Source organism: Ovis aries, chromosome 14 (assembly GCF_016772045.2).
Source record: "Ovis aries strain OAR_USU_Benz2616 breed Rambouillet chromosome 14, ARS-UI_Ramb_v3.0, whole genome shotgun sequence".
Classification (NCBI taxonomy): domain Eukaryota; kingdom Metazoa; phylum Chordata; class Mammalia; order Artiodactyla; family Bovidae; genus Ovis; species Ovis aries.
In genome coordinates this window covers 61,258,316-61,278,907 of record NC_056067.1, presented here as the reverse complement: position 1 = coordinate 61,278,907, position 20,592 = coordinate 61,258,316, and the positions used below count along the sequence as shown (strand labels likewise).

General features: G+C 41.0%; 1 protein-coding gene across 1 annotated transcript in view; it reads left to right on the top strand.

The window, feature by feature from the left end:
* The window catches only part of LOC101111046 (zinc finger protein 724-like), a 44,178-nt gene extending 24,615 nt beyond the window's left edge, over window positions 1–19,563 (top strand). The window contains exon 7 of the mRNA XM_042231224.2: window positions 7,984–19,563. Within this exon, the coding sequence (XP_042087158.1) occupies window positions 7,984–8,081 (98 nt within the window). The 3' untranslated portion in view covers window positions 8,082–19,563. The remainder of the gene's footprint in view (window positions 1–7,983) is intronic.
* The last annotated feature ends 1,029 nt before the right edge of the window (window positions 19,564–20,592 follow it).

Here is a 20,592-nt window from a genome sequence, read left to right as displayed (position 1 = left end):
TGACTTAGCAGCAGAAGCAACCTTTCAATTCTGTCACTGTGCTTACCAGAATCCTCATCTTGGTTTGAATGGATTAATCCACACTCAGCCTAGGAAGCCCGAGGCACTTCACCCAGTTCATTTCAGTTCAGTTGCTCAGTCGTGTCCGACTGTTTGCGACCCCATGAGTCACAGCACGCCAGGCCTCCCTGTCCATCACCAACTCTCGGAGTCCACTCAGACTCACGTCCATCGAGTCAGTGATGCCATCCAGCCATCTCATCCTCTGTCATCCCCTTCTCCTCCTGCCCCCAATCCCTCCCAGCATCAGAGTCTTTTCCAATGAGTCAACTCTTCTCATGAGGTGGCCAAAGTACTGGAGTTTCAGCTTGAGCATCATTCCCTCCGAAGAAATCCCAGGGCTGATCTTCAGAATGGACGGGTTGGATCTCCTTGCAGTCCAAGGGACTCTCAAGAGTCTTCTCCAACACCACAGTTCAAAAGCATCAATTCTTCGGTGCCCAGCTTTCTTCACAGTCCAACTCTCACATCCATACATGACCACTGGAAAAACTATAGCCTTGACTAGACGGACCTTTGTTGGCAAAGCAATGTCTCTGCTTTTGCATATGCTATCTCGGTTGGTCATAACTTTTCTTCCAAGGAGTAAGCGTCTTTTAATTTCATGGCTGCAGTCACCATCTGCAGTGACTTTGGAGCCCAAAAAAATAAAGTCTGACACTTTCCACTGTTTCCCCATCTACTTCCCATAAAATGATGGGACCAGATGCCATGATCTTTGTATTCTGAATGTTGAGCTTTAAGCCAACTTATTCACTCTCCTCTTTCATTTTCATCAAGAGGCTTTTTAGTTCCTCTTCACTTTCTGCCATAAGGGTGGTGTCATCTGCATATCTGAGGTTATCGATATTTCTCCTGGCAATCTTGATTCCAGCTTGTGCTTCTTCCAGCCCAGCATTTCTCATGATGTACTCTGCATAGAAGTTAAATAAGCAGGGTGACAGTATACAGCCTTGCCATATTCCTTTTCCTATTTGGAACCAGTCTGTTGTTCCATGTCCAGTTCTAACTGTTGCTTCCTGACCTGCATATAGGTTTCTCAAGAGGCAGGTCAGGTGGTCTGCAATTCCCATCTCTTTCAGAATTTTCCACAGTTTATTGTGATCCACACAGTAAAAGACTTTGGCATAGTCAATAAAGCAGATATAAATGTTTTTCTGGAACTCTCTTGTTTTTTCTATGATCCAGCGGATGTTGGCTATTTGATCTCTGGTTCCTCTGCCTTTTCTAAAACCAGCTTGAACATCTGGAAGTTCACAGTTCACGTATTGCTGAAGCTTGGCTTGGAGAATTTTGAGCATTACTAGCGTGTGAGATGAGTGGAATTGTGTGGTAGTTTGAGTATTCTTTGGCATTGCCTTTCATTGGGATTGGAATGAAAATTGACCTTTTCCAGTCCTGTGGCCACTGCTGAGTTTTCCAAATTTGCTGACATATTGAGTGCAGCACTTTCACAGCATCATCTTTCAGGATTTGAAATAGCTCCACTGGAATGCCATCGCCTCCACTAGCTTTGTTCATAGTGATGCTTTCTAAGGCCCACTTGATTTCACATTCCAGGATGTCTGGCTCTAGGTGAGTGATCACACCATCGTGATTATCTTGGTCGTGAAGATCTTTTTTATACAGTTCTTCTTTGTATACTTGCCACCTCTTCTTAATATCTTCTTCTGTTACGTCCATACCATTTCTATCCTTTATCGAGCCCATCTTTGCATGCAATGTCCCCTTGGTATCTCTAATTTTCTTGAAGAGATCTCTAGTCTTTCCCATTCTGTTGTTTTTTTCTATTTCTTTGCATTGATCATTGAGGAAGGCTTTTTTATCTCTTCTTGCTATTCTTTGAACTCTGTATTCAGATGCTTGTATCTTTTTTTTTTTTTTTTCTCCTTTGCTTTTCACTTCTCTTCTTTTCACAGCTATTTGTAAGGCCTCCCCAGACAGCCATTTTCCTTTTTTGCATTTCTTTTCCACTTCACTCAGGGTAACTGCAAAGCTGAACTGCACGTTCTCCTGTTTTCTCTGCCTGATTCTAGCTTTACCTCTCTCAGAAATTCCTGCCCTAAATCCTCCCCTACAGAGAGGTCTTAGGTGTGGTGAGTGTGAGGCTTTGAGCTCAGGACTCCTGAACGTTTGTTTGGGGGAAGAAACATCCGAAAAAAATGGGATTTGCTGATGACTCCATTAACGGCCACACTGTAGACCTGCAGATTGATAACTTCTTGGAGTGGGGACCTGACCACCAGGGATTTGTATTCATTGAGATGGTTCAGAAATAATCGTTAGCCAAGTGGTTTCCATCTGGTTTCCCATCAAGGTCACGTTACCAGTTGTCGGGGTCCAGCCCTGGTGGATCCAGGGTAATTTGAAGGTGGGGATGGAATCGGCGTCCTAGGAAAAAACTTATTTAATTACAGATATATATAGAGATTAGAAACGGATAGTGTAGTAGGAAAATTAGTGAAGAAAAAGAGGCTGAATAACTTGATTTACGTGGCATACCAATCACCACCTACGTAGGCCACAGGCGTCTTTCCATTCTCCCGAAGGAGAGGAGGCACTGAGGCCTCCCTGGTCCGATCTTAGAAGCCCAGGCAAAGTTAGTAGGCTTGGTGAGTACCCACGTACCAGATGGGAATTCAGCCAGAAGGGAAGAAAACGACATGGGGGAATCAGTCTTTCCAGAAACTGATCCAATTTCTTTATTTTTTAGGTTTGTTTATATACCTTTTGTTATACATAAGGATGAATACAGAGTCACGTGGGGGTCAGCAGACCTGACCCTTGTCACAATCAGGTGCTTCATATAAAATTATGCAAAGGTCTTATGTGTTTTACATCATCTTCTGGCCATGAGGCCTGCTGACATTTTATGGCCCTTTCTGATAACGGTCAGTTAACCAGAAAACTTATTTTTTCCAGGGGTGATTTTTTTCTGAAACCAGGCGCCACCCTCCAAATAAAGTTGCATTCCTATAGGGTGAGGGTGTAGTGAGTTACAACTAAGAAAGGAATTTACTTAGTCTAAGGTTTAACATGATTAATCTTAAAGGTTAATACTTATTTCTCCTATATGCTAGTTATATTTATTATAAGGGCAAGGAATATGGAAATTTAGCAGCAAATATTGGCTTACCAAATGAAAACCCTTCACCAATGTTCCCCTTAAGATCTATTTAGACTTAAGATAGTGATAAAGTTGCATTTTTACATAGCAAGGACACAGTGATTTATAACAAAGTACAGTGATTTATAACAAAAGAGAAAATTCATTAACTCAAAAAGTCTAGTATTGCTAACATCAAAAACTACTATATTTCCTTTTCTATATTCCAAATACATTGATTAATATATTCCCAGGTGCCTAAGGATATGGAGGCCTGGCAGCAATCATTGACTCAACATTGAGAAAAGCCCTATGCTAATTAAGACTTTCAAAGTACTCCAAACTCTTTGTGCTGTTTATGGTTTAGAGGCTGTCACACAAGCTAGTCAGCAGAGAGGTTTGACCTGAGACACCCTTGTCACACCCAGGGCAGGGAATTAGCAGCAATTATTGGCACAATAAATGAAAACCCCTTCACCAATATAATTCCTAATCAATCCACTATACTATTTAAATATTTTCTAACTTTTCAAAAGAGTCTGTATGTAGAAAGTTTAAAGCATGTCGTGCCTCTCACGGTTAGGAGGCTGTAAACAATCACATGTGGCCGGACGAACCCACTCAGGCAGGCTAGAGAACCTCCAGAGGAGTTTGTAAGTTGAAACACTCTTGTCACTCCCAGGAATTTTTATTAACTGGAGCTGCAAGTTAACTCCTTCTCCGAGAGAAATGGTTATGGGGGAGAGCTCCTCGTAAAGTCAGAGGTGTAGGTGAGAGCATAAAACAGACTCTGGTTTTGGGGGTAGGTGCTCGGGGACAGGGGGTTTCCTGAGGCTTGATCACGCCTTTGAGTATGCCAAGCCCTCTTCCTCATGACCTTTGCCATGGGCGGAGTTCTTCACGCTGGCTCCTGGCAACCAGGGTCAGGAAATTACCTCAATGGTGCCCTCCCAACAGAGTTCTATGTTGGTCCTTTGGGAGCATCACTGTGTTGTGTTGGAAGTGCTCCAGGGGATTGTAAGGGAGGCCCTGGTTAAGGACCTAGCTCCTGGTCCTTTTGTGAGAGCTGAGCCCCGACGTCAGTCTGAGGAGAAGGAGTAGGGTTGCTCTAGCTGGATTTGGATCAGGAAAGTCAGTCATCTCACATCGTCTGTGGGAGCAGTATTAGCAGCTCTCTATGAGGAAGAGAATAATCAAGAAATTAGTTCACAGGCTAGTCTCCACAAAGGAATTGATTGCTCCTGAATCTCTCCTGAGACAGAGGACAGGAGAGGTCGGTCTTCTCAGCTTTTCAAGGTCCTTCTGTCTGTAGGAGCGGTGGTTGCAGGTTAAAGAGCTGTGTTGATGCTGTCAAAGGTATTTTCTCAAAACTCAGAAGTGTGTTTGCAGCATAACATACCCAGAGAATTTAGAGCAGGAGGGACAAGAGGACAAAATGGCAGCTTCTCAGGTAAATGTCCTGTCCTGGGTCTGGGGCTGTGTCTGCTTTTCCTCCTGATATGCCCCAATGAGAATCTGCAAGGCTTTAGCTCTCTGCTCCTAATTTTTCTTCCCAGGCATTTGTTACCATCTTATTTTTTCCCATTTCATCTTATAATAGTCAAGACCTGGCCTTTAGACTACTTCTTTGTGTCCCAGAGCCTTTTCTCCCTTGTCTGCATCCTCGCTTTCTATGGAGCATGATGAATTCTCAGCATGAATCAGCGACTTTCAACTGTTGAAACTATTCTTTTTGTGAGAGATCAGCATGGGGAGTCACTCCTATCCTCACTCCCACTGGGATGTGGTTTGGTGTTGGGATTTTAGGGACGTTGGGAAATGCAGTGATGACTTAGCACTTGAATGCAATTTAGATATTTAAAATAGAGTTTGAAAGTGCCATTATACATAGAACCAACACTCTTCTGTCCATGGGATTTTCCGGGTAAGAATTCTGCAATGGGTTGCCATTTCCTCCTCCCCGGGATTCTCTCCACCCCGAGACTGAAGCTGCATCTCCAGCATTGGCAGGCAGATGCTTTACCACTTAGCCAGCCGGGTAGCCCAGTGACTCAACTCACTGGTCCAGAGTTTTTCAGAAAATTTTCAACGGGCATTGTACAGGGACATTTTGTTAGATATAGGAACCTGGCCTGCTTGGGTGATGACAGCTTCCTTCCAGAATCCCTTATCTACCCACTGGGTTTTGGTTCCATCATTTCTAGAATGTTTCTGAAATTTTCTGATTCCCACAATAGTTTGAAATCTCTCCTTTAGGGGAAATGGGTATGTGTGAGTTTAGAAATTAAGGCTTCAGGATAATTCATTATGCTGGTAAGCTTTTTCTTCCTTGATGTACTCTGCCTCCTCCTGTGACAATCAGTTCCTAGGCAGGTTGATAAGAAGTCTGGGGTCCCCGAGGAGGAGGGGTGGGGGTGTCTGGGACTCTTGAAGAGGAGATAGGGGTCTGGAATTCTAAAGGAGGAGGAAAGGAGAAACACCTTTTTTCCCCTCTACATTCCTTTGTCTCAGACACGTAAAATGACTTTTTATTGTCTTTATGTGTCTTAGACACATGACTTTTTCTTTAATCCCAGAACTGATGATTAAACAACAAACAACTCGGTTTAAACTCTGTACTAGGGATTATATAACAACAACGTATCCTGCTTGAGGACTCTTTCTCCTTCCTGAAAACCTTCTGGCTTATCCTGATATCTTAGAATTTATATTATAGGAGTGGGTCTGATTCAGTTCAGTTCAGTCGCTCAGTCCTATTTGTGACCCAATGGACCACAGCACACCAGGCCTCCCTGTTCACCACCAACTCCTGGAGTTTCCTCAAACTCATGTCCATTGAGTCAGTGATGCCATCCAACCATCTCATCCTCTGTCATCCCCTTCTCCTCCCACCTTCAATCTTTCCTAGCATCACGGTCTTTTCAAATGAGTCAGATCTCTGCATCAGCTCTCCAAAGTATTGGAGTTTCAGCTTCAGCATCAGTCCTTCCAATGCATATTCAGAACTGATTTCCTTTAGGATGGACTGGTTGGATATCCTTACAGTCTAAGAGACTTCCAAAAGACTTTTCCAACACCACAGTTTAAAAGCATCAATTCTTTGGTATTCAGCTTTCTTTGTAGTTCAACTCTCATATCCATACATGACTACTGGAAAAACCATGTCTTTGATTAGATAGACCTTTGTTGGCAAAGTAATGTCTTTGCTTTTTAATACGCTGTCTAGGTTGGTCATACCTTTTCTTCCAAGGAGCAAGCATCTTTTATTTTCATGGCTGCAGTCACCATCTGCAGTGATTTTGGAGCGCCCCCCCTCCCACCCCAAAATAAAGTCTATCACTGCTTAGATTGCTTCCCCAACTATTTGCCAAGAAGTGATGGGACCAGATGCAATGTTCTTAGTTTTCTGAATGTTGAGTTTTAAGCCAACTTTTTCACTCTCTTCTTTCAGTTTCTTTTTATTTTTTTCAAGAAAGAAGAACCTTTCTTTACATTGAGTTGAGCTCTTCTTCCAAGAAAAAGAAAAAAGTGTCTCTTATATTCATTTTGTCCTCAATTCTTTTCTTAATTTAAGTATAGTTGATGTACAATATTATATTAGTTTCAGGTATATTCCATAGTGATTCAGTATTTTACAAATTATACCCCATTAAAAGTTATCACAAGACAATGGGAATAATTCCCTATGGTATACAATATATCCAGGTATTTATCTATTTTATACATAGTAGTTTTTAAATTTATTTATTTTAATTAGAGGCTAATTACTTTACAATATTGTAGTGGTTTCCTCTTTCAGTTTCATCGAGAGGGTCCTTAGTTCTTCTTCACTTTCTGCCATAAGGGCGGTGTCATCTGCATATCTGAGGTTATGAATAATTTTCCTGGCAATCTTGACTCTAGCTTGTGCTTCATATAGCCCAGCATTTTTCATGATGTACTGTGCATATAAGTTAAATAAGCAGGGTGAAAATATACAGCCTTGAGTATTCCTTTCCCAATTTGGGACCAGTGTGTTGTCCCATGTCCAGTTCTAATTTGCTTCTTGACCTGCATTCAGATTTCTCCAGAGGCAGGTCAGGTGGTCTGGTGTCCCCATCTCCTGAAGAATTTCCAAGTTTGTTGTGATCCACACGGTCATAGGCTTTGGCATAGTCAATAAAGGGGTCTAGGTCTGGTAGGATCTCCCTATTGTTAAGTTCTAATCCTGTTATTCTCAAATGTAAATTGTCGGAGTGGGTCTGTTAAAATTTTTACAACCTTCAGACATTCTTTTGATTTATTGTAATTACTGATTTAAAAAGTATATAGCTTCCTTGCTTAGACTAGCAAGGGGGGGGGGGGCACTCTCCACCCTCTTCTGATGTCTACGTCAGAAGCTTCACTGGCCCTTTTTCACTTTAATAAAACTCTGTTACACAAATGCTCTTGAGTGATCAACCCTGGTGCCTGGTCCCTGGTCCCAAAGTTAAATCTTCTTGTTTGGAGATCATGAATCTGACACCCTTCACTGTAACCTATCACTGCATTCTAGGTTAGTGGTAACTGTATAAGCTCTGTAGTATTAAATAGTCACATCTTTTCTTAATTTCACAATTACACACTTACTTTGCCTTCACAGTACTTGATCAGTATCTCAGGATCTGATGTTATGTGTTTCTTAGTGTTAAATAGGTGATTTGAATAAAGATTTTGGGGAATTCATTTTCCGGGCTGTATTAACATTCTCACTTGCATTCTCATCTCAACTGAATACATATTGGATTAGACACTGATGAATCTCTGACAACACAAATATTCCTTTCTCTGATGAACAGGTCTTGTGGGCTATAAGCTGGACCTGATTACCTTTCTGGAGCAATTGAACAATCCCAGGAATATAAGCAGAATGGAGACAACAGCCATATATCAATGAATGGATGGAGATGATGACTCAAATAAGAGGTCCAAGAAGTAGTGAGGAAGTCATCCTTCATCAGGTGGTTTTGGAAGATCATCTTCAGTGGAAATGATTTTGGAAAACCTGGGTTTGTGTCCACTGCTGTCATAGAAATGTATCACCTGCCCTATTCTGTCTCTTAAATCATTCATAAATTCATCTCCAGTGATTACTTTCCTTCATCACAGTGTGAACTAAAAGTCTCCTCTTGGCTTGTGAGAAACTGCATTCATTGGCTGCTCTTCCATTTCTTGGGGGTCCTAGGAAAACTGTGCCCATTTTGAGTAACTGTATGACAGTCCTTTTAAAGTTTCTTTTTACCTCTAGCCAAAAATGTGTGAGTGAAGTGGTAGACAAACTGCTAAATTTCTAGGAATACTGGGGACAGTTTTGTGTATTCTGATTTATAACTTCCTATCCACTGGGAGCTAGAGATAGGACTTTCTAAATAAATTTCAAACTCAAATAGTTTTTTCACTACAGAAAGCAAAATCTCCCGAAAGTGAAGAATGCACATCTCAGGTTGACTTCAAAGTTTCTCTTTTCCTTATATGATCTCATATTAAATATCTTAAGTGTATTTCCCCCAATTCTAAAATGCTAAAATATTTAAATATTCAATTACCTCATAGAATTTTAAAATAAACTGGCATAAATGCTTAGCACATTTTCTACCATATTATTAACAGTTGATTCAAGCTATAACAAATTCTAGATTATATAAAGAAATCAGTTTAAAAATTTCTAATTGGAATATAGCTGTTTTAAAATTTTGTACTACTGTATCGCAAAGAGAATCAATTATACCTATCAGTCAGTTCAGTTCAGCCGCTCAGTCATGTCCAACTCTTTGGGACCCCATGGACTACAGCACACCAGGCTTCCCTGTCCATCACCAACTCCCAGACCCTGCTCAAACTCATGTCCATCAGTGATGCCATCCAAAGATCTCATCCTCTGTTGTCTGCTTCTCCTCCTGCCCTCAGTCTTACCCAGCATCAGGATGTTTTCCCAGTGCATCAGTTCTTCGCATCAGATTGTCAAAGTATTGGAGCTTCAGCTTCAGCATCAGTCCTTTCAATGAATATTCAGGATGATTTCCTTTAGATTGGAGTGGAGATCTCCTTGCAGTCTAAGAGACTCTCAAGAGTCTTCTCCAATACCACAGTTCAAAAGCATCAATTCCTCGATGCTCAGCCTTCTTTATAGTTGAACTCTCATATCCATACATGACTACTGGAAAAACCATAGCTTTGACTAGACAGACGTTTGTCTGGAAAGTAATGTCTATATTTTTTATTGTGCTGTCTACATTGCTCATGGGCTTCCCTGGTGGTGCAGAGGTTAAAGCGTCTGCCTGCAATTTGGGAGACCTGGGTTCGATCCCTGGGTCGGGAAGATCCCTGGGAGAAGGAAACGGCAACCCACTCCAGTATTCTTGCCTGGAGAATCCCATGGACGGAGGAGCTTGGTGGGCTACAGTCCACTGGTCCCACAGAGTCGGACAAGACTGAGCGACTTCACTTTCACTTTCACACTGCTCATAGCTTTCCTTCCAAGGAGCAAGCGTTTTCTACTTTCATGGTTGAAGTCAACATCTGTAGTGATTTTGGAGCCCAAGAAAAGCAAGTCTGTCACTGTTTTGATTGTTTTCCCGTCTATTTGCCATGAAGTGATGGGACCGGATGCCATGATCTTGGTTTTTTGAATGCTGAGTTTGATGCCAACTTTCTCACTCCTTTCTTTCAGTTTCATCAAGAAACTCCTCAGTTCCTCTTTGCTTTCTGCCAATAGGGTGGTGTCATCTGTATACCTGTGGTTAATGATAATTCTCCCTGCAGTCTTGATTCCTGTTTGTACTTCTTCAAGCCTGACATTTCACATGATATAAAGTGAAAGTGAAAGTTACTCAGTTCTGACCAACTCTTCGTGATCCTATGGACTATACAATCCATGGAATTCTTTAGGCCAGAATACTGGTGTGGGTAGCCCTTCCCTTCTGCAGGGGATCTTCCCAACCCAGGGACCGAACCAAGGTCTCCTGCATGAGGTACTCTGCATATAAGTTGAATAAGCAGGGTGACGATGGGCAGTCTTTACAGATTCCTTTCCCAATTTGGAACTAGTCCGTTGTAAAATGTCCAGTACTGTTTTTTCTTGACTTGTATTCAGATTTGTCAGGAGGCAGGTAAGGTGGTCTGATATTCCCAACTTATTAAGAATTTTCCACTCTTTGTTTTGATCTACACCATCAAAAGCTGTGGTGTAGTCAATAAAGCATAAATAGATGTTTATCTGGAACTCTCTTGCTTTTTCTATGATTCAAAGGATGTTGGCAATTTAATCTCTGGTTCCTCCGCCTTTTCTAAATCCAGCTTGAACATCTGGAAGTTCTCAGTTCACATACTGTTGATGCCATGCTTGGAGAATTTTGAACCTTACTTTGGTAGCATGTGAAATGAGTGCAGCTGTGCAGTAGTTTGATCATTCTTTGGCATTGCCTTTCTTTGGGATTGGAATGAAAACTGACCTTTTCCAGTCCTGTGGGCACAGCTGAGTTTTCCAAATTAGATGGCATATTGAGTGCAGCACTTTAGCAACATCATCTTTTAGGACTTGAAAACAGCTCAACTGGAATTCTATCACTTCCGTTCATAGTGATCCTTCCCATGGCCCACTTGACTTCAGACTGTAGGATGTCTGTCTCTAGCTGAGTCATCACACCATCCTGGTTATATTGGTCATTAAGATGTTTTTTGTATATCTCTTCTGTGTATTCTTCTCCCTTTTTCTTAATGTTTTCCACTTCTGTTAGGTCCATACTATATATGTCCTTTATTGTGCCCATCTTTGTATGAAAAGTTGCCTTGGTATATCAATTTTCTTGAAGAGATCTCCAGTCTTCCCCATTCTATTGATTTCTGTCCCACTTTGGTCTCCACATAGCTATGAGTACACATCCTTGTGTTTCTACCATATTTTAAAAAGGCTTTCTTCTTATTTAATTTCTTAAGAATGAGCAGTTTATTAAGTTTATCTTATTTGTAATCCACTTCCTCAGACACTGTCTTATGTGTCTTCAGTTTCTGATTAGTTTTCTGTCACTATCATCTATGAGTTTTAGATTGAAGCATCTAATAGAACATTCTCAGAAACATGTTTGAAAAGAAGTGGATTAAAGGATTATCAGGAGCCTAGGATTTGTGAAAATGTCTGTTGTCTCCACTTAAGATGACTAAAAGCAAGAAGTAATCATTAGATTGTCGAGCTTGCCCTGGATATGGAGGGGAACTTCCCCATTGCTCTGTGGTTTTCACTGCCCTCTCTGTGGTGATACCTGCTCCCTGGTCAGTGGAACAGAGCCCCAGATCTGTTTCTTATCTGTGTTTCTCATCTGTGATGTGAGGCTGGTAGGATTGGCACACACCCACTGGGAGAGAAGCCACTGAGTATTGCTCCTTTCAGAATGTTCACCTTGGCGTGTGCTCTGTGTGTCACCTTTCATGCTCCAGCAAGCTCTTGTGTGATCCTTTTATTGGCACTGCTCTTGGCCCCAGCTTAAGCATGGGTCACCCTGCTTATTTAACTCATATGCAGAGTACATCATGAGAAATGCTGGACTGCATGAAGCACAAGCTGGAATCAAGATTGGTGGGAGAAATACCAGCAATCTCAGATATGCAGATAACACGATCCTTCGGGCAGAAAGTGAAGAAGAGCTAAAGAGCCTCTTGATGAAACTCAAAGAGGAGAGTGAAAAAGTTGGCTTAAAACTCAACATTCAGAAAACTAAGATCATGGCATCTGGTCCCATCACTTCTTGGCAAATAGATGGGAAACAATGGAAACAGTGACAGACTTTATTTTTTCGGGTTCCAAAATCACTGCAGATGGTGACTGCAGCCATGTAATTTAAGGATATTTATTCCTTGGAAGAAAAGTTATGACCAACGTAGACAGCATATTAAAAAGCAGAGATATTACTTTGCCTACAAAGGTCCGTATAGTCAAAGGTATGGTTTGTCCAGTAGTCATGTAGGGATGTAAGAGTTGGATTATATAGAAAGCTGAGCACTGAAGAATTGATAGGCTACTGAAAGAGTAACTCCCCAGGTCGGTAGGTGCCCAAAATGCTACTGGAGATCAGTGGAGAAATAACTCCAGAAAGAATGAAGGGATGGAGCCAAAGCAAAAAAAAAAAAAACAAAAAAAAACCCAGTTGTGGATGTGACTGGTGATAGAAGCAAGGTCCGATCCTGGAAAGATCAATATTGCATAGGAACCTGGAATGTTAGGTCCATGAATCAAGGTAAATTGGATGTGGTCAAACAGGAGATGGCAAAAGTGAACGTCGACATTCTAGGAATCAGCGAACTAAAATGGACTAGAATGAGTGAATTTAACTCAGATGACCATTATATCTACTACTGTGGGCAGGAATCCCTTAGAAGAAATGGAGTAGCCATCATGGTCAACAAAAGAGTCCAAAATGCAGTAGTTGGATGCAATCTCAAAAACGACAGAATGATCTCTGTTCGTTTCCAAAACCATTCAATATCACAGTAATCCAAGTCTATGCCCCAACCAGTAATGCTGAAGAAGCTAAAGTTGAATGGTTCTATGAAGACCTTTGAGACCTTTTAAAACTAACACTCAAAAAAGATGTCCTTTTCATTATAGGGGACTAGAATGCAAAAGTAGGAAGTCAAGAAACACCTGGAGTAACAGGGAAATTTAGCTTTGGAGTACAGAATGAATCAGGAAAGATTAATAGAGTTTTGCCAAGAGAACACACTGGTCATAGCAAACACCCTCTTCCAACAACACAAGAAAAGACTACACATGGACATCACCAGATGGTCAACACCAAAATCAGATGATTTTATTCTCTGCAGCCAAGATGGAGAAGCTCTATACAGTCAGCAAAAACAAGACTGGGAACTGACTGTAGCTGATTATGAACTCCTTATTGCCAAATTCAGACTTAAATTGAAGAAAGTAGGGCAAACCACTAGACCACTCAGGTATGACCTAAATCAAATCCCTTATGATTATACCGTGGAAGTGAGAAATAGATTTAAGGAACTAGATTGATAGAGTGCCTGATGAACTATGGACGGAGATTTGCGACATTGTACAGGAGACAGGGGTCAAGACCATCCCCATGGGAAAAAAAATGTAAAATAGCAAAATGGCTCTCTGGGGAGGCCTTACAAATAGCTGTGAAAAGAAGAGAAGTGAAAAGCAAAGGAGAAAAGGAAAGATACAAGCATCTGAATGCAGAGTTCCAAAGAATAGCAAGAAGAGATAAGAAAGCCTTCCTCAGCGATCAATGCAAAGAAATAGAGGAAAACAACAAAATGGAAAGACTCGAGATCTCATCAAGAAAATTAGAGATACCAAGGGAATATTTCATGCAAAGAAGGGCTCAATAAAGGACAGAAATGGTATGGACCTAACAGAAGCAGAAGATATTAAGAAGAGGTGGCAAGAATACACAGAAGAACTGTGCAAAAAAAGCCTTCATGACCCATATAATCACGATGGTGTGGTCACTCACCTAGAGCCAGACATCCTGGAATGTGAAGTCAAGTGGGCCTTAGAAAGCATCACTATGAACAAAGCTAGTGGAGGTGATGGAATTCCAGTTGAGCTATTTCAAGTCCTGAAAGATGATGCTGTGAAAGTGGTGCACTCAATATGTGAGCACATTTGGAAAACTCAGCAGTGGCCACAGGACTGGAAAAGGTCAGTTTTCATTCCAAACCCAAAGAAAGGCAATACCAAAGAAAGCTCAAACTACCACACAATTGCACTCATCTCACACACTAGTACAGTAATACTCAAAATTCTCCAAGCCAGGCTTCAGCAATATGTAGACCATGAACACAGTCGGACATGACTGAAGCAACTTAGCAGCAGCAGCAGCAGCAGCAGCAGCATACTGTGGATTGTGAAATGCTTGATTTCAACCTTGTGTGACATTAATACATGATTATTAATAAAAGTGAATGGCTTCTAGTGTTTCAATTGATTATAATGAATGAAGTGTTAAGACTCTGATCAGCAGTCTTACTCAACCCCAGGGTCTACTTCACAGGCCCCCTTCAATGACACCCTCACAGAGCTCACCAGAATCCTGCTCGTCTTGGTCTGGGACCAATCCACCTTCAGTCTGCGGAGCCCAGAGCATTTCACCCAGGGTCATTTATAAGCTTGAGCCCCACGTACTGGCACTGTCTGGGCCTGGCTCTAGCCTCGACCTCCCACAGCATCCCTCAATGCTTGCTGTGAGTTCTCTCATAAACTCACTGGCTTCAATTTTCCTTTCTTCTTCTGTTGAACTAAGACTTTCCATGGGGTCATTTTAGCAAATGTAAATTTAACAAAGTCACAGGAAGAATAATTTAAAAGCATGATTGTAAAATTCTGAACTAAGATTCATAAAATTTTATGCCATGTGAAATTCTCAGCATGTCTCTCATCTGGGCTTAAAGGAACTGTTTTCTCATGCCTTTGACATACATTGATTGCAATACATAAAGATCTGAAGGTACACACATTAGCAGTGAGAAAAGTAATAGAGAATGTGTCAGTGTAGGTGTATCAGTGCATATTTATTTAAAGAATTTGGTAATGATAGATCAAAAGTGAGAATCTCAGCATTGCAGATGATTTACGAAGAACTTACAGAGTTGTCAACTAATCTCTTTTGTCGACTCTTCATGGACTTTATTTTCTTAACTGTCAGGAGGTTACGTTTGTTAAGGAATTTCCACACTGTCCTCTCTAGTCACTGCACCAGCTTCCATTCCCTTCAGTCATGTAGGAGGTTCCCTGATCTCCATAGCCTCTTCAGCCTTTATTATATCATTAGCGGGCATTTTGATAATGGTTATTCTGACTGGAATGAGGTGATACCTCATGGTAGTTTTGTTTTCAATTTCTTAATAATTAGGGATGCTGAGTGTCTTTCATTTGCCTCTTGCCCATCTAAATGTCTTCTTTGGAGATATGAGGTCTTGGCCCAATTTTTGATTGAGTTATTTTTGTCTCTGATTTTTTTAATTTTAAACTTTGGTCTGTGGCTGTGTGCAGGCTTCCTCTAGTTGTGGCGCATGGGCTTCTCATTGCAGTGGCCTTTTCTGTGCAGCACGGCTCTAGATGTCAGTAGTTGCAGCACACAGGCTCAGTAGTTGTGGCGCACAGGCTAAGGTGTCCTGCAGCATGTGGAATATTCCTGGGCCAGGGTTCAAACCCATGTCCCCTGCACTTGCTGGCAGATTTGTATCCACCGGGCAGTTGTTTCACAGTTTTTTGTAAAAACAGGGATTTTTTTTTTTTCCTTTTGAGATGTATATATTTTTTGTTTTTGAGTTTTTTTGTCTTTTTAAAATTTTTCAATTGAAGGGTAATTGCTTTACAGAATTCTGTTGTTTTCTGTCAAACATGAACAAGAATCAGCCATAGGTACACCCGCCCCTCCCTTCTGAGCCTCCCTCCCATGTCCCTCCCCATCCCACCCTTCTAGATTGTTACTGCGCTGTTTTCGTTTCTGCTGTACAACATTGTCAATCAGCCATAAGTGTTGAGGCAGTCTGAGTGCAGGTTAGAAAAGAATGTCCAGACACAGGGCATTTCAGAAAGGAGTGAGTTAATGGAAAACAAAGAGCAGAGATAAAGCAGGCACTGAGAGTGCAGTGGGCCCACATCTGGACAGACCAGGGGATGCTGAGAGTTTCCATGGGCTAATAGCCAATTTTTACAGCCTCAAAGCAAAATTGCTGCTGGATGGTTGACGTTAGGTGATTGGTTGGGGCACTATAGGGTGCTTAATGGAGTGGGCATCTGTGCCCCACTGGGAGTCGGGAAGCTTGGTAATGACTATCAGTGTGCTTTTGAAAAGGCTACAAAGGGGCTCAGTCAGCTTTGAAAGTGTCCTTGATTCTGAGCTCCACTTCTGTGTTCTTGGTACAAAGCTTCACATCTGTGGCCTTGGGGCAGCACACCACAAGTAACAGTAGCCATGATCTATATTGTTTGTGTTGATTGTGTTGTTCCACTTGGCAGTCATATAAAATGAAACCAAAATACTGAGAATCATGCTGAAGATCCAGCAGAGGATACTGAAGGTGCCCACATATTTGGGAGCTTTGCTCTTAAGCTCTGCCCACCTGGAGTCACTGGGAACGATGATCATCTGAAAGACACTCAAGAGGAAGATGGTGCCAATGGACACATCCCTGCTGACTCTGAACATAAAAAGCAAGTGTGCATCCAAATCTCACTGATGAACTGTTTCAACCCCAAAGCTGCCAGTGTTTCAGGAATTCCTTTCAAATGAACAACTAAGAGTTTGGCTAGAGTCACATGCTTGAGAATCCAATCTGTAGACCGACATTTGCCTCCTGTGAAATAAAGGGAGAGAAAATGGTAAACAAGACAGAAACTCCCTATAATCCCTGCCATAGTCTGCAATAAAGAGATCACTCCTATTGCCGAATTCTTGGAGGCCATTCTGTTAATCTCAGGAACTGATCATCTTCTGAGCCAGAGAATCCTGCATGAGAAGATGAGGCAGAACGCTGTACCATATCAACTGGAATTGATACTCTTAAGTATTCTTCATTTACCTTAGATCCCACTGAAAAGGAATTATTTATATTTCTTCCTGTAAAACAAGTGTCCGATATTTGAATGTGTAACAGTGAAAAAACTTAAAATCATGAGGATTTAAAAGTCATGCCCTGTTGTTTCATTGGTAAAGAGTCCACTGCCAAACAGGAGACCAGTGTTCGATCTCTGGGTAAGGAACAAACAAGTGTAATATCAATAAATATACCATGATTATATTTTAAACTACACAAGATGATTTTTAAGTTCACACAGGGTAAAGATAAGAGTAAAAAAATTATTAAAGCACATCATTTAGTTACAATAAATGAAAGTTTGATAATCAAGTAGAAATAGGTGGATGTGAATTGATAATTTCAGTATAATGGTGGGAAGGAGGATAAATACTGCATTACAAATCAGTAGTGAAAAGATGATTTTTTTTTCAACAAATGAATTAGAATAATGGTGACTATCTTCCCACCTTTGTACATACCAAGTAAATCAAAGTTTTTTAAAATCTTGGTAAAACATACATGAAATTATAAAAATAAATAAAAGTCATCTATATAATATACCTTTATGTACCTCAAAATTTTTGCCAGGATGGGTATTTTCATTGAACCCTAAGTAGCAGTGAGGCTAATACAGTTTACAGATTTGTAAACATTAAAGCCTTTTTATAAAAAAGGTGGAAATTAGAACTTAGTTCTGCTGCTGCTGCTAAGTTGCTTCAGTGGTGTCTGACTCTGCGACCGCATAGACTGCAGCCCAAAAGGCTCCCCTGTTCCTGGGATTCTCCAGGTAAGAACACTGGAGTGGGTGCGATTTCCTTCTCCAACTTAATTCAGTTCAGTTCAGTTGCTCAGTTGTGACCGACTCTTTGCAACCCCATGGATTGCAGCACGCCACACTTCCCTGTCCATCACCAACTCCCAGTGTTTGCTTAAACTGGAGTCCATTGAGTCAGTGATGCCATCCAACCATTTCATCCTCTGTCATCCCCTTCTCTTCCTCCCTTCAATCTTTCCCAGCATCAGGGTCTTTTCCAATAAGTCAGTTCTTTGTATCAGGTGGCCAAAAGTATTGGAGCTTCAGCTTCAGTATCAGTCTTTCCAATGAATATTCAGGACTGATTTCCTTTAGGATTGACTTATGATCTCCTTGCTGTCCAAGGGACTGTTGAGAATCTTCTCCAACACCACAGTTGAAAAGCATCAATTCTTCAGTGCTCAGTTTTCTTTATGGTCTAACTCTCACATCTATACATGACTCCTGGAAAAACCATAGCTCTGATGATACAGACCTATGTTAGTAAAGTAATGACTCTGATTTTTAATATGCTCTCTAGGTTGGTTATTGCTTTTCTTCCAAGGAACAAAGATCTTTTAATTTCATGACTGCAGTCAATATCTATAGTGATTTTGGAGCCCAAGAAAATAAAGTCTGTCATTGTTTCCATTGTTTCTCTATCTATTTACCATGAAATGATGGGACCAGGTTTCATGATCTTCATTGAATCTTTGATGAATGGTTTGATCTTTACTGAATGATCTTTATTGAATGTTGAGTTTGAAACCAGCTTTTTCACTCTCCTCTTTCACTTTCATCAAGAGACTCTTTAATTCCTCTTTACTTTCTGCCCTAAAGGTGGTGTCATCTGCATATCAGAGGTTATTGTTATTTTCCCCAGAAATCGTGATTCCAGTTTGTGCCTCATCCAGCCACGCATTTCGCAGGACGTCCCTGGTCTCCTTGTGGCTCAGACAGTAAAGCGTCTGTCAACAATGTGAGAGACCTGGGTTAGATCCCTGGGTTGGGAAGATTCCCTGGAGAAAGAAATGGCAACCCACTCCAGTACTCTTGCCTTGAAAATCCCATGGACGGAGGAGCTTCGTGCAGCCTACTATCTATGGGGTCGCAAAGAGTCGGGCACGACTGAGCGACTTCACTTTCACTTTCATTCTGTATTTAAGTTAAATAAGCAAGATGTGAACATACAGCCTTGATGTACTCCTTTCAAAATGTGGAACCAGTCTGTTGTTCCATCTCCAGCTCTAACTGTTGCTTCTTGACCTGCATACTGATTTTTCAGGAGACTGCTAAGGTGTTCTGGCTTTCCCATCTTTTTAATAATTTTCCAGTTTCTTTTGATCCACACAAATGCTTTTACATAGTCAATGAAGCAGAAGTAGATGTTTTTCTGGAACTCTGTTTCTTTTTTCTATGATCCAAGGGATATTGGCAAAGTGCTCTTTTGGTTCCTTTGCCTTTTCTAAATCGAGCTTGAACATATGGAAGTTCTTGGTTCACATACTATTGAAACCTGGCTTGGAGAATTCAGAGCACTACTTTGCTAGCATGTGAGATGAGTGCAACAACTGTGCTTCAGTTTGACCATTCTTTGGCATTGCTTTTCTTTGAGATTGGAATGAAAACAGACCTTTTCCAGTCCTGTGGCCAGGGCTGAGTTTTCCAAATTTGCTGGCACATTGAGTGTAGCATCATATTTTAGGATTTGAAATAGCTCAGCTAGGATTCCAAAACCTCTAGCTTTGTAAGTGATGCTTCCTAAGGCTCACTTGAGGTTGCACTCCAGGATGTCTGGATCTAGGTGACTGATCACACCATTGTGGATATTTGAGTCATTAAGATCTCTTTTGCATAGTTCTTCTGTGTATGCTTGCCACCGCTTAATATCTTCTGCTTCTGTTAGGTCCATACTGTTTCTGTCCTTTTTTGTGAACTTTACTTGATCTATAAAATAACTGTATTTAATTACAATGATATTAATGTATTTTACAAAAGTGGTTATGTTTTAAAATAAAATATACATGTATACGTATATGTTGCCATGCCTTGTCATTTAATTTTAAGTTTCATAGCATTTCTAAATATATTATTTGGGTAGCAAATTTCTGTTTATCTTCAAATAGTTACTATTAAGTCAATAGGGAGTACGGGTAAATTTTATGCATCTAATAAAATGTAGATATACTGAAAGAAGGAGAAAGTATTAGCCATTCAGTCATCTTCAGTCATGTCCAGTCATGTCTAACTCTTTGTGACCCCATGGACTATAGCCCGCCATGTTCCTCTGTCCATGGAATTCTCCAGGCCAGAATACTGGAGTGGGTTGCCATTTCTACTCCAGGGGATCTTCCTGACCCTGGGATTGAATATGGGTCTCCTGCATCTCAGGTAGATTCTTTACTATCTGAACCACCAGGGACACCCCGATTGTAGTCTAATTTAGAGGCCTGCTCTATGGCAGGGCTTCCGTGATAGCTCAGTTGATAAAGAATCCGCCTGCAATGCAGGAGACCCCGGGTGGATTCCTGGCTTGGGAAGATCCCTTGGAGAAGGGAAAGGCTACCCCTTCTGTATTCTGGCCTGGAGAATTCTATGGACTCTATCGTCCATGGGCTTGCAAAGTGTCAGAGATGACCGAGTCACTTTCACATTTCGATGACAAGTTTTATTTTTTATTAAAAGCTATATAATTATATAAACATATAAATTATATATGTATAAGTATATATACAAAAAAAGCTAGTGGAGGTGATGGAATTCCAGTTGAGCTATTTCAAATCCTGAAAGATGATGCTGTGAAAGTGCTGCACTCAATATGCCAGCAAATTTGGAAAACTCAGCAGTGGCCACAGGACTGGAAAAGGTCAGTTTTCATTCCAATCCCAAAGAAAGGCAATGCCAAAGAATGCTCAAACTACCGCACAATTGCACTCATCTCACATGCTAGTAAAGAAATGTTCAAAATTCTCCAAGCCAGGCTTCAGCAATACGTGAACCGTGAACTCCCTGATGTTCAAACTGGTTTTAGAAAAGGCAGAGGAACCAGAGGTAAAATTGCCAA